Source organism: Acanthopagrus latus, chromosome 16, assembly GCF_904848185.1.
Source record: "Acanthopagrus latus isolate v.2019 chromosome 16, fAcaLat1.1, whole genome shotgun sequence".
Classification (NCBI taxonomy): domain Eukaryota; kingdom Metazoa; phylum Chordata; class Actinopteri; order Spariformes; family Sparidae; genus Acanthopagrus; species Acanthopagrus latus.
In genome coordinates, this window is record NC_051054.1 from 2,770,032 (window position 1) to 2,782,260 (window position 12,229).

Sequence of the window (12,229 nt, forward strand, 5' to 3'; positions counted from 1 at the left end):
ACTCTCTTGTTTAATTGTAAATTAACGTATTAAGATATTGCTGATATCCACCCTCCATCATGCTCCTCTACTGGTATTGTCACTTCTATCTTGGTGAATTGAGTGTTTTTATATTATGAGTGGAGTTGGTGTGTGAAAAGACTAAATGTTGTTTTTGGTAAGTTTTATTGTATTTTTTGAGTTTGGATAGGTGTGAATTACGATGATAAAATAATTGTTTCTGTCACCGCAGTGAGAACCTCATGGCAGCAGTTTCTGGTCAAACAGAGGGTTCCCTCTTACTCATACGTCGAGTGATCGGGCGTATTTTATACCTGCTGAAGTTTAACATGTCGTCATCTTTCTGCTCCTCAGAGCATTACTCAACGATTACGCTGACGTTCTTCGACCGGAGCAGCGAGACGGAGCTGAAGGTGGAGTGTCGAGGCGTCCCGGACAACGAGGAGGAGCGGACGAAAGAGGGCTGGAAAAGATACTACTTCGAGGCTATTAAACAGACTTTTGGCTACGGAGCGCGACTCTACTGAAGACACAGCGTACCCATAGTACTGTTTTCATTTCTGTTATGAATTTTTAAAAGAAACTTGTCCTTCAACCTGTCCGGCACAAGAAGTCCCAGCTGTAAACTCCATAGCACGAGTTAACGAAAGAGACCAACGAGGTGAAGGCCGATCTGTCACCCGTGTGTGTGTGTGTGTGTGTGTGTGTGCGTGTTCGTGTAAATGTTTTAATTTCTGAACATATTTAAATCTAGATGATTTCTCTCCCTGTCAGTATTTGGGTCATTTGTTCAGAGGAGCGTAACGGACCGTGCCTTTGGGACTCTGGATGGGGGGATAAAAGGATTGAATAGCGTAAAACAACGTATCGAACCACTTGAGAAAAATTGGCCTCCACGTATATAAATATGTAATTACTGCAAGAGTTAAAATAAATGTTTGTTTTGTTTGATTTGAGGAAAAACAATGTTGATTTGAAAATGATTTTTGTTTTGTTTTTTTTTTTACTTATTTTACTCTGTTGAACTGTAACTGTAGTGAAGACGCTTTCAGCCACGATGCATGTTTCATTTCAAACTGTCGGAGAGACGAATGACTACTGGATCTGAACTTTACTCTTGAATTCTGTCACTTAGAGCTAAACCGTACTGAACCTTCAGTTGTTTCACTGAGACCTGATTTCACACTCAGCTCGGACCTTCAAGCAGGAACGCAAAAATGTCTGTCGATGTTGGAACACGGAAACAGTTTCGACTCCTTTAAGCAGGTAGCTAGCGTAGCAACTTCAGAGATGTTTTGCTATATTTGGCTTCATAATGTGTATTTCCAGTACAAAAAAAAAAAGTTTTCAGAACAAAAAAAAAGTGCATCTATTTATTCATCATTTCATCCTTTCACGATGTAAAAAGATGAGTTGGTTGGAATAAAACCAAATCCCTGTACGCTGTTGATTTGTTTTTATTTATGTGAGCACATAGTTCGACTTCCTCCACATTAAATCGGTCAATCACAGAAAGTTGAAACAAACTTTTATATACAGTTTTGATCACATTTCATATAGCTTACTATCTTTAAAACATTAATTTACAAGTGCTTTAAAATTTAAATGCTCAAAACAGCAACACAGGCCACTCTCTAGCAAATACAAAAGCACTTATGTTGGTTTTAAAGGTTTGTGCTGTTAGATTTCAGATTTGTGACATTATTTATCCAGAGCTTAACATCACATTTATTTTCAGTTCACGACTACAAAACAAAAAGCTTAACAACAAAAGAAAATGCTGTATATAAACAGGCAAAGGTCTAAAATATGACACAACTCAAATGTTTTTTTTCTCCCTAAACAACTTGCACAGATTAAATAAAGATAAACGTGTAAACAAAAGTGACGTGCTGAAATAACGACGCTGCTCTTGATTCACAGCATCAGCTGCAGCCGCTGGTTGAGGGTTCGCTGTCAGAAGCAGATGTACAGCTCCGACTCCTGGAAGAACAAAGCAAGTGAGGTTAATTAAGATATAATGACTACAATGTTCAACATCTTTTATAAAAGCTGCTTGTTTACTTCTCCCTCCACAGCTTTGTCAAATTATATGTTTTGTCTTCTGGCAGCACCAGACAAACATTTTTTACTCCACTTGAGGTCAGAATACAAGAATAGTAACGTCTCCACAGGCCGCTAACACGATTTCTGGAGTGTAATGAACATTACAGCCTCACGGCGCCGCTATTGTCACTTCCCCTTACTTAAGGGTCCAATTACCAACACAAACAGCTGCTGCTGGAGTGCCACTGAGCAACAGCATCTCTCTTTTTAATTCACTTGACCCGTTTATAAGGTGTACATGTTCGATCTGTGATCAAATACAACTCTGCCACCACAAGAAAGTTATAATGTTCATTTTTAAAGAGGCAATAATCTAAAGATGTGTTTAGAATTGAGGTGGTCTCGAACTGGTTTGCATGATTTCAGAGGTGTTTTTATTATTTTGTCCACCCCAGAGAAACAAATTTCAATATAATGCACTCCAGTACAACGACGCCACCCACTGGAGTCTACGTAAAATACACAACAAAGACATGATCACCTATGCAAACAAAAACTGAGTGTTGAAACAAAAAGATGATCATACGTACGCTGGAGACGGAGTCGTTGTCGAGGGAGTCGAGGCTCGATCGTGGCGCCTTTTCTACCACCTCAGCCGGTTTCTTTACGGAAATGTCGAGCTGTCTCTTCCTGGAGAGAACGCAGATGAAAATATTGTGTTTCAGAACAACTTTGCCTCACTGATTGAAGAGAACAACTGAGGATGATGTAAATATTATACTGCCGAGAGATAACTGAGATGTTTCCACCTGTATAGCGGCCACATACTGACGCCTCTGTTGTCCTTCTGGCTTGCTGTAGACGTTGCTCGCTCCACCAGGTCTCTGAGGAAGTCGAAGAGCTTCTCAGACTCGATGCACTGCTTCCTTCACAGCAACACAACATCATTTTAACTTTACATGTCACTTAAACACAACGAGAGTTGGGAACATCAGCCTTACTTACATGTGAGCAACAGACACAACTGTGCTGAGCTTCGACTGAGTTATCAGACAGGTTTTAGTCAGCAGACACTTCAGGAACATCTCCAGAGCCCGAGCTGATCGCTGCAGTTCAGGACTTTATATGTCACACTTTAATCTCCACAGTCCTTTAATGAAATACAGTCACTCTCCATCTATATTTGACACTTTCCTCCAAGATACCAGCAGAAAACAGATTGCATTGATCTTCTATTATTTATTGTTGCAGCTTTTTATTGATGCAAAACCTGAAAGAAATCCATCCAGTTGTGAGGAGAAAGAGTGTGTACTTTGAGGTTTTGGAAGGAATCAGAATGGTTAAATGTAGGACTGGATATCTGAAACATTTCACTTCCATCGTGAATAAGTTTCCAGTGATGACAACACCAAAACAGTAATAAAAAAAACATGATTTCTAAAATGTTTAAACATAAAACATCCTCACAAAAAACTATTTTCAAGAGTATGATTGTGGCCATATTGAACGGACTACAACTCCCAGCATGCTCAGGAGCCCTTCAGGGGGACCTGCATGAAAACAGGGAATAGGACTGCTACAAAAACAGTTGGATGAAATGTGAAATAAAAGCAGAAACACTTCCTGTAGTCGACATTTATGAGCTCAGTAATCAGATAAAAAGGATACAGATGATCACAGGAACCGCCATCGCGATCCTCCCCACCTCTGCATCCTTCTGCATGATCTTCTTGATGCGACTCTGCAAAGAAAAACAAAAGATTAGGAGAGACTTTCAACTTTCAGAGAAATCACATACATATACAGACATGTGTAGCTGCTGCCTTCAAGTGCTGCTCGTAAACTAGTGCTTCCGAGTTCTGAGGCCATGAAAGCAACATGTGAACACTTTTAAATAATCATAAACAACCTCAGACATTAGTTGAAGTGTCTGCTGTTTTATTAACGGGTTCTCTTTATTTGATAGCGTTTGACATCCTTCATCAAAAGTATCATAACTTATGTCTGACTCTGTTTATTGTGCTGCTGATCGTTGTCATTTACTTTCCAGTTCTCTTTTCTTCTGTTGAATCTAAACGTTGATGTGCAGACCTTCAGATGTACTATATATTGTAACATCAACACCTGTGTTGTAGAATATCCCGGGTTTAATCCCTGAGAATTATGGTTCATAGTCGCAATGTATCAGATTTCCGACAGCCCCTGAAAGCAGCAGGAGCTCCCAACACTCCATGCTACCTGGACGCAGCTAAGCTAACTGCTAGCGTGTTTTATCCGCCATTTAACAGCTTTAACACCGCAAACTAAGGTGAAAACTCACCGGAGGGAACCGTACATTATATCTTCTCTTCTGTCCGGGCATCTTCCTCGCTTTAATCCGCGCGGATCGATCACATTGTTCATGATTTTACCGCAAAGCGCCGCTGAGTCCATTTGTTTACCTTCAGCAGGGACTGACCTGAAAAACTAATGGAGGAAAAAAAAAACACACCGACGCACCTGAAGGCAACACCCCTTGACCCCAATAATGACGTCATGACCCCCGCAATTTCCTCTTTGCTAAATAAATAAATTCTCGGAAAATAATTGTAAAAATCATCAAATCAAATGAGTTTGTAGCTTTAAAATTATTTGTTTTTCTTGTATTTGAAATCCAATATAACCGTCTTTGAATTAAACTGTTGGAGTATTAATGAGTAACTCAAATTAGTTAATTAGATGACTTAAAGCCATTAAGATAATGCCAATATATGACTTAAATCTTTGTTATACACTATTAACAAATTAATTTCACATAAAACCTTTCTTGCTTCGTCTCTGTTTTTAAAGGTGCCACATAAATAATAATAAATTATTAGTAGTAGTTATAACTGAAGACTGAATGAAAATATAATATTTGTGAATTAAAATAGAAAGTTTAATTTTACCACAACCATTTTAAAAGCAGACATGAACATAATTTACACTTGACACTTTTTTCTATATTTAAACTTCAAACTGACTCACGTATTCTGATCTGACTGTGTAGAAATCATTACAACATGGACGTTTTAATCTGGACCTGAGCTGCTTGTTATTTCCAGCTGATTATCTGCAGTATATCACTCGCAGCTCTGGTTACACTAATGACTACAAAGGTCAAAGATAACAATGATCAGTATTCATTCATTAGGTTTTATGACACTAATAAAGCTTCAGAACCAGCTCAGCAGCTCTTTATTCTTATTGATTTGTCTCTTTGTGGAGCGGCGACATGTTGTCCTGCGTGCTGTTCGCTGTCTGTTTATTTGCCGCCTGTCATGTAGACGGTAAGAGTTAAAATATATCAACAAGGACGGATGTGAGTAGTTTGTATTTTCCTCGACTGTGTGTATTTACCAAAAACTCCCCTTTTGATTTGTTATTTTACATCGTGGATTTGAATCAGTGTGTCTGCTGGAACAAAAGTTATAATTTAATTATTTATAATTCCTCTTCTCTCTTGCAGGACACATATTAAAGCTAGAAGAAGGAGATTTCAGTCAGGTATCGTCTCCATCCATCTGAAACATTCAACACTCTTCATGCTGCGTTTGATGACAGAACAGAACCAGCTGTTTCTTTCAGACTGTATTATAATTGTTATTCTGGATCACTGTCATTTCTGATTTAGTCTGTGTGTAGTACGGGAGCAGTGATTTTAAAAACCAAGTTATTTTGCTGTCGTGGTCACAAGTTTCAAACTGTGCAAGAACTTTCCGCTGGTGTTGAGATAAATGAGTTCAAACTGTCTTCCTTTAAAAGACACATCGGTCACACCTCGTCAGACTTCAGGACAAAGAAGCCTCCAGTGACTTCAAACACAACTTTGCATGAACACACATCAACTCCGTGAGAATTAACAGTGTGAAAGTTCTCCTGCAGGATCTTCTTGGAGCAGATTTCCTCCAGCGTCGTCTGCATCCTCCGTTCAGCTGCCCCGATATGAGCCCGTCTCCCACCGTCCCCACCTCAGGTGAGTCCGAGTACATTTACTCAACTACTCTCAGTAACTATTTCCATTTTCTGCTTCTTCATACTTCCACTCCTCTACATTTAAGAGACACACGTTGCCATTTTCCTTACAGCACTCTTTACTTTACTCTTATACTGCTACTTTTACTTAAGTGAATTATTTGAATACTCCTTCCACCCGTACATATGTTTTCTATACATGTATTCCCAGTAGTGAACTGTAACTAAGTACATTTACAAGTATTTAATCAAAGTAAAACCTGAGCATACTCTGCTTTACTTTAGTATTTTTATCAAATGCTACATCATTCTTCCACTCTGCTACAGTTTGGAGGCAAATATTCAGATTTTTTTTTTTTTTAACTTTGTAGATTCAGATTGTTGGTACAAATTATGAATGAACTACTAATAATAAATATGATTTATTAATATAAATTAAAGATACCCAGTGGAATATAAAAGTGATAAACACATGAATGCATCACTCAGATAATAGGATGTATTTTAAACCTTTCTACTGTTTCTCAAGTGAGACTGCAGGACTTTAACTTGTAACAGAGTATTTCTACACTGTGTTACTGCTGCTTTTAGTACTTCTTCCACCAAAATACCTTTAATATGATCAATACGCTGACGCTAAATCATTGATCCTCCTTTTGAAATAACTTATAAAGGTTATTAAGTGAGACACACGGTTCCACTTCCTCTGCGTCATGTGTTCATTTTTATTCTGACTGTTCGTCTTTTGTCTGTTCCAGTTGAATTCGTCAAAGCTGCAGACGTGAAAGTCATCGCCGCGCTGGGCGACTCTTTAACCGTGAGTCACGTGGTGCACAGACATATCTAATAATATTTTAATGCATATTTTATTAATAACATCACAGATTATAATGGAAGCCGTGAAGAGATGAAGTTAAACTGTCTGTGTTTTTGTGTGTTTTTATTGCAGACAGCGATCGGTGCCAACGGTTCCACGATTCTAGCGATACCTTTTGAGTTTCGTCAGGTGTCCTGGAGGTAAATCAATCCTGCAGCTTGATTATTAATTATTGAAATAATCTATAATATATCAGATATTAATCTGCTCACAAAAGCTGCTGATTGTTTTGCAACAGTGCGTAAAAACTCATTGACTTCATTTCACTTTATCTTATCTTGACGGTTACATTATAAATGTTATACATTTTCACATAATTAAGTTTATTATTATGATTCATGTCATTGTTGATGAGACTCTTCATTGTAAACTTTCTCCTCGTCTGTGTGCAGCATCGGAGGATACGGCACTTTTCAAAATGTCATAACACTGGCAAGTGAGTCTCTTACCAGATTGTAGTTTAAAGAACATTTTGTACGTGTTTTTGTATTTTGATTAACAACAAGTTGGCTGATTAAATCTTCACCTACAACCCTGATCAGTTTAAACATCAGATATCTTGTAATTTTACTATTTTTAAGTGACTATATGTTGAAAAGGATTTGAAAACAGTTGGATTTTGTTTTGTTTTTGTGTTTTTCTTTTACACGTACTTGAAATCAACTTTATTTTCTTCCTCTGCAACAATCTCTGTTTCTTCAGCTTGAGATTGATTACTGATTACTGATTATTGACTGAGATTCTTTACGATTAAGGAAACGTTTGCTCGTCTTTTTGTCCAGATATTTTTAAACTCTTCAACCCCAAACTGATGTTTCCTTCGCCTGTGATGACGCTGCACGGCACGGCAACGACTGTCAACAAGACCGGCTTCAACTTCGCCATCACCGGACACAACACACTGTGAGACGCTCTCACTTTATATTATGTCCTGAATATCAGTATTATTATCATGTATATGTTCCTTCTGTTATTATTTCAACTAGATGGTGAGCTGTGTCAAGTTTCAAATAATTGGGGGATTATTCAGAGATTTCTGGAGCGATATAATAAAAAATAACGTAGTGTAGCTTTAAGCTGCACAGTCATTTCCATCATGCATCTGCAGGAGGCTGCAACCATCAACATGTTCTCCCTTCAGCTCAAAGATCAACATAATTACAGCTGCTGATTACTAAATAATCCCTTGATAATGTTTTATTGATGTCAGTGTAGCTGGTGAGTCACTGTGTTCATTTGTTCTTCTGCAGAAACGTCTCTGATCAGATTAGAACCATGATCGACACGTTCAAGTCTTATCCAGTCAGTCTCAGCATCCATCATCCCGATTATTAGATGATAAACAATGTGAAAGCTTTGTTCATAAAACTCAGCTGAGCTTCTTCTTCTTCTTCTTCTTCTTCTTCTTCTACTTCTTCTTCTTCTTCTCCTTTTAAGGGCCTGAACTTCCAGGAGGACTGGAAGGTGGTGACGATGCTGATCGGCATGAACGACATCTGTGATTACTGCAAAAACAAAGTAAGAGTGTTTGTTTTATTTGTCACAGGAGGAATGAAACTGAGACGTGCTGTGCAAAAAGTACCCGAATTAAGGACATGAAGTATTAAAGTATCTGATTATAAATTAGTTTAGAGTGAAAAGATCAAGTAAAGTAGAAGTAAAAATACAGTAAGGTAAAAGGTCGTTTTTCTTTACAGTAGCTGAAAATCTTGTTCTTACTGACCTCCAGTTATTCATTTATTTTATAATTTCACGTCCCTGCAGTGATGAAGTGAGTATTCAGTGTCAGTTCACCGTGACTTGTGACTTTTGTCTGCTGGGTGCGGTTACAAGTACATCAAAAAAGACTTCTGTTCACATCCAGCCACACCCAGCAGCGCTGTGAGGTGTGGTCAGAGGTGAAACTTAAAACCAGGGAGGGCAGAGAAACTCTGCTTACCTTATTGATATGAAGTTACTCTTCAAATTTGATGTATGTCGTGTTAAATAAATAAAGGTATTCAGTGTTTTTCCTCCAGTTTGATTGTACGATTATCATTTCTTCTAGCAGAGGAAAGTATACAGGATGTATTAGATTTAAAAATTAAATATCTGATCTCCACAGGAGCTGTTCTCCCCCGACAGCTTCATTCACTACATGACTGCAGCTCTCGACATGATGATGAACGAGGTAAGATCTTAAACGTCAAAACAAATCAGGGACGAGATTAATAGTCCGGAGTCACAGCCGGCTGAAATCATCATCACGGTGAAAGTTCAGAGCCGGCTCTACTTTATACACGCATAAAAAGCTTTGCACCTCATTAATCTTCAGCATGTTTCAGCTGAAGTTCTTGTCAGATCCACCGGTTGATCTCCAATATCGGAACTGGGACAGAAACAGATAATTAGCCCAGGTGTGCACAGGTGTGACAGCATTTGAAATTCTCTTGTCAGATCTATTTCTTTCCCTTTTTTGTGTGAACCTACTGGAAATCCATCACTCGTCAGCCTGTGGCTAAAAATAGAACAAATACAGAGAAGGTTTAACTCTTCTTACACAACTTAGAAACTATTTATTCAGCCAGTCTGAACGATAAAAGTCACATGGAGTTTTTGCCTGAGCTGTGAAAGCTTTGTTCAGGCTTTTATTGACTGTTCCTTCGTCTATATGAACAGTTTCTTCAGGCTCTCCTTCCCCGTTTGCTCTCCGGGAACAGTTTGTTCTCTTTTCTGCTGTAATGACTGAAACTATGAAGTCTCAGAGGGGATGTGGAGACATTAAAAGTCGCACTCCTCAGTCTTCAGACATGATTTCAGTCATGTCTTCCTCTGGTTTCAGATCCCCAGGACGATAGTGAACGTGGTGCAGATTCTTCCCATGAAGCCTCTCAGAGAAGTTCAGAGCCCGGTGCTCGGCTGCGATCTTCAGAGGTCACCTGAGCAGTTTCTTCTTCTGCTTTCTAAACTCTCTCACAGCTCTCACGTCAAAGTGAAGGATGATAATATTACAACCAAATTATATAAACGATATAGCGCAGATGACTGAGCCTCCTGAGATTGTTTTGGGATAAATCCTTCCTATAAACTTCCTTTCTGAAGTATCTAATGTGAGAACTGATGCAGCGCGCTGACTAACTAACAGGGGTTTCCTATTTTTATAATCTGTTAATTTGATAACCTGATAATCCAATAGAGTGATAATATGATAATGTGCTCGCAGGAGTTTCTGCTCTTGCCTCGTTCAACCTGAAGAAGGCTCCCCTGAACTGGAGGAGCTGGTTGAGATTAACTACGAATTCCAGGTGAGAGAGATCATTAACGTCCGCATGTCGTCAGGTTTCAGGAACAAGAAAGAGACAGTGTGACAGTCGGCAGGAACAACAACAACAACAGGAGTCTGAAACTGATGTGGAAATCAGCCATCAGTCATTTTATTATTTACATCTTTCGCTACAGGCTTAGAAGACATTATTCACTGTTCAGCCAACTGAATACATAATGTTGGCGTAACGCTATCAGGTAGTAAAAGTCCTGACATGTTCACTTCCAATCTTTATAGAGGAGATTAAAGAAGCTTCTGGACAGCGATCGTTTCTTCAAAAAGGACTTTGCTGCTGTTCTGCAACCTTATTTAGAGGTCGCACAGCCGCCAAGACTCCCTGTAAGTCTCCAGCTACAACTAACATACACTTTTCTTTTCCTTCCTTCAGTTTTATGTCACATTTTGAGAAAAAACAACATGAATTTTCACTTCAAAATGTATTAATATGTCAATAAACCCATACAAATGAGTTATTTCTGTAAACTCAGGACGGGAAAATCGACGTGAGCTTCTTCACAGCAGATTGTTTCCACTTCACGGTGAAAGGACACGAGGAGCTGGCGAAGGGACTGTGGAACAACATGGTGAAGTTTTATTTTATGTCTCAAAACTGTTTAAATAGTTTATTGATATTTGTATCAGCAGTTTGGATAAAAAGTGACTTCATGTTGTTTGGATTTCATCAAAACTCAAAACGTTTCCTCAGTTCCAGCCTGAAGGAGGTAAAGAGATGATAAAGACGTTTTCAGAGCCGATAAACCTCATCTGCCCGACTCAGGTACGACATGACTGACACGTTGAACAGCTTCATAACTTTGTTTGTAGATAATAAAACATTTTAAAAGGTGTTTTTTTCTTGTTCTTTTCCAGGAGCATCCTTACATCTACACCAGACCGCGAGTCTTCAACGGATCGTCGGCACCGCTCATGAAAGATTTCTCCATCAACATGTTGATGCTGATGTTTCTGTTTTTTGGGTTTGATTATCTGTAGACTGCCTGGATTGAGGGTTCGATTCCCACCTGAGCCACCAAATCTTAAAAAACACAACTGTAATTTTCACAATATTGATACTGATTGATCAGTTAATGATGTCCTCAGGCTGCAGATTGTATCTTCAATAACTAAAGAAATAAGATTTTATTAACAATTTGTTGAGAAATAAACTGTATTTTGTGCATTACTGATGTCTCCTCTTCGATGATTACACATAAACATTTTCCTGATATTTCCAGAAAATTTCATAATAAAATATTAAAAATGTCTTTTGTAAAGTCATTTTAATAGTAAGATTTTAAATGTATGACTTTTAGTTGTAACAGAGTATTCTGATACTGTGTATTAGTTTGTTCAGCTATTTTCTTTTGTAAAACACTTTGTAACTTTGTTAGAAAAGTGCTGTTTAAATAAAGTTATTATTATTATTATTATTATTATTATTATTATTATTATTATTATTATTATTATTATTATTATACAGTATAATAATTGTTACCCCAAATGATACTTTAATAATAGAAAAAAACATTGCTTAAAAAATGTACTTTCTTAAAATTGAAAGTAACTAATATAAATATATATAAAGTACAAAGAGTACGTTCTTCTTCTTCTTCTCTTCTTCTTCTTCTTCTTCTTCTTAGTATTATACTTAGTAACATTCTGATACTGTACTGCTGGTACTTGAATCAATAGCAAGATTTGGAATGTATGACTATATAAAGTATTTATGTTATAAAATATTACTTTCAACTATTTTCTTCTGTGAACCACTTTGTACCCCTGTTAAGGAAAGTGCTGTTAAAATAAAGTTTTATTATTATTGTTATTTTTTTATTACACAGTATAGTAACTATTACCCCAAAATTACACTTTAATAGTAAAGAAATTGTATAAAAAAATATGTTTAAAACTGACATTAATGAAGAAGAAGAGTACATTCTTCTTCTTCTTCTTCTTCTTCTTCTTCTTCTTCTTCTTCTTCTTCTTCTTCTTCTTCTTCTTCTAAATTT

The 12,229-nt window shown here is 37.6% G+C and overlaps 2 protein-coding genes across 19 annotated transcripts in view; one reads left to right on the forward strand and one right to left on the reverse strand.

The window, feature by feature from the left end:
- Nucleotides 1–11,403, forward strand: part of LOC119004800 (activator of 90 kDa heat shock protein ATPase homolog 1-like) — a 76,574-nt gene extending 65,171 nt beyond the window's left edge. For 7 of the 16 annotated variants that reach the window (XM_037072022.1, XM_037072019.1, XM_037072020.1 and 4 more), the window contains 16 exons: nucleotides 1,924–2,000; nucleotides 5,534–5,571; nucleotides 5,950–6,040; nucleotides 6,798–6,856; nucleotides 6,989–7,056; nucleotides 7,309–7,352; nucleotides 7,699–7,819; nucleotides 8,167–8,218; nucleotides 8,354–8,434; nucleotides 9,021–9,086; nucleotides 9,738–9,829; nucleotides 10,119–10,200; nucleotides 10,458–10,559; nucleotides 10,709–10,804; nucleotides 10,927–10,998; nucleotides 11,091–11,403. In XM_037072022.1, the coding sequence (XP_036927917.1) occupies nucleotides 1,924–2,000; nucleotides 5,534–5,571; nucleotides 5,950–6,040; nucleotides 6,798–6,856; nucleotides 6,989–7,056; nucleotides 7,309–7,352; nucleotides 7,699–7,819; nucleotides 8,167–8,218; nucleotides 8,354–8,434; nucleotides 9,021–9,086; nucleotides 9,738–9,829; nucleotides 10,119–10,200; nucleotides 10,458–10,559; nucleotides 10,709–10,804; nucleotides 10,927–10,998; nucleotides 11,091–11,213 (1,264 nt within the window). In that variant the 3' untranslated portion in view covers nucleotides 11,214–11,403. Of the gene's footprint in view, nucleotides 1–354; nucleotides 1,442–1,923; nucleotides 2,006–3,879; nucleotides 4,355–4,694; nucleotides 5,355–5,533; nucleotides 5,572–5,829; nucleotides 6,041–6,797; nucleotides 6,857–6,988; nucleotides 7,057–7,308; nucleotides 7,353–7,698; nucleotides 7,820–8,166; nucleotides 8,219–8,353; nucleotides 8,435–9,020; nucleotides 9,087–9,737; nucleotides 9,830–10,118; nucleotides 10,201–10,457; nucleotides 10,560–10,708; nucleotides 10,805–10,926; nucleotides 10,999–11,090 lie in introns of those variants that run through there. The other 9 variants (XM_037072031.1, XM_037072030.1, XM_037072025.1 and 6 more) reach the window with 8 other exon arrangements.
- On the reverse strand, nucleotides 995–4,536 carry LOC119004804 (dr1-associated corepressor). Of its 3 annotated transcripts, none has more exons than XM_037072044.1 (6): nucleotides 4,382–4,536; nucleotides 3,715–3,787; nucleotides 3,052–3,145; nucleotides 2,856–2,972; nucleotides 2,637–2,736; nucleotides 995–1,983 (listed from the first exon to the last, which is right to left on the reverse strand). In XM_037072044.1, exons 1-6 carry the CDS (start codon nucleotides 4,406–4,408, stop codon nucleotides 1,957–1,959), a joined length of 438 nt encoding a protein of 145 aa, XP_036927939.1. In that variant the 5' UTR covers nucleotides 4,409–4,536; the 3' UTR covers nucleotides 995–1,956. The 3 variants fall into 3 exon arrangements, with proteins under 3 accessions (XP_036927939.1, XP_036927940.1, XP_036927938.1); XM_037072045.1 differs by having other exon boundaries at nucleotides 2,856–2,930; nucleotides 4,367–4,536; XM_037072043.1 differs by having other exon boundaries at nucleotides 4,367–4,536.
- Nucleotides 11,404–12,229: the final 826 nt, after the last annotated feature.

Coding starts and splice junctions, on each gene's coding strand:
- LOC119004804 (XM_037072043.1), bottom strand. CDS start 4,408: ATGCCCGGACAGAAGAGAAGATATAATGTACGGTTCCCTCCG. Junction 3,788..4,366: donor ATAATGTACGGTTCCCTCCG/GTGAGTTTTCAC, acceptor TTTTCTTTGCAG/AGTCGCATCAAGAAGATCAT. Junction 1,984..2,636: donor ACAACGACTCCGTCTCCAGC/GTACGTATGATC, acceptor TTGTTCTTCCAG/GAGTCGGAGCTGTACATCTG.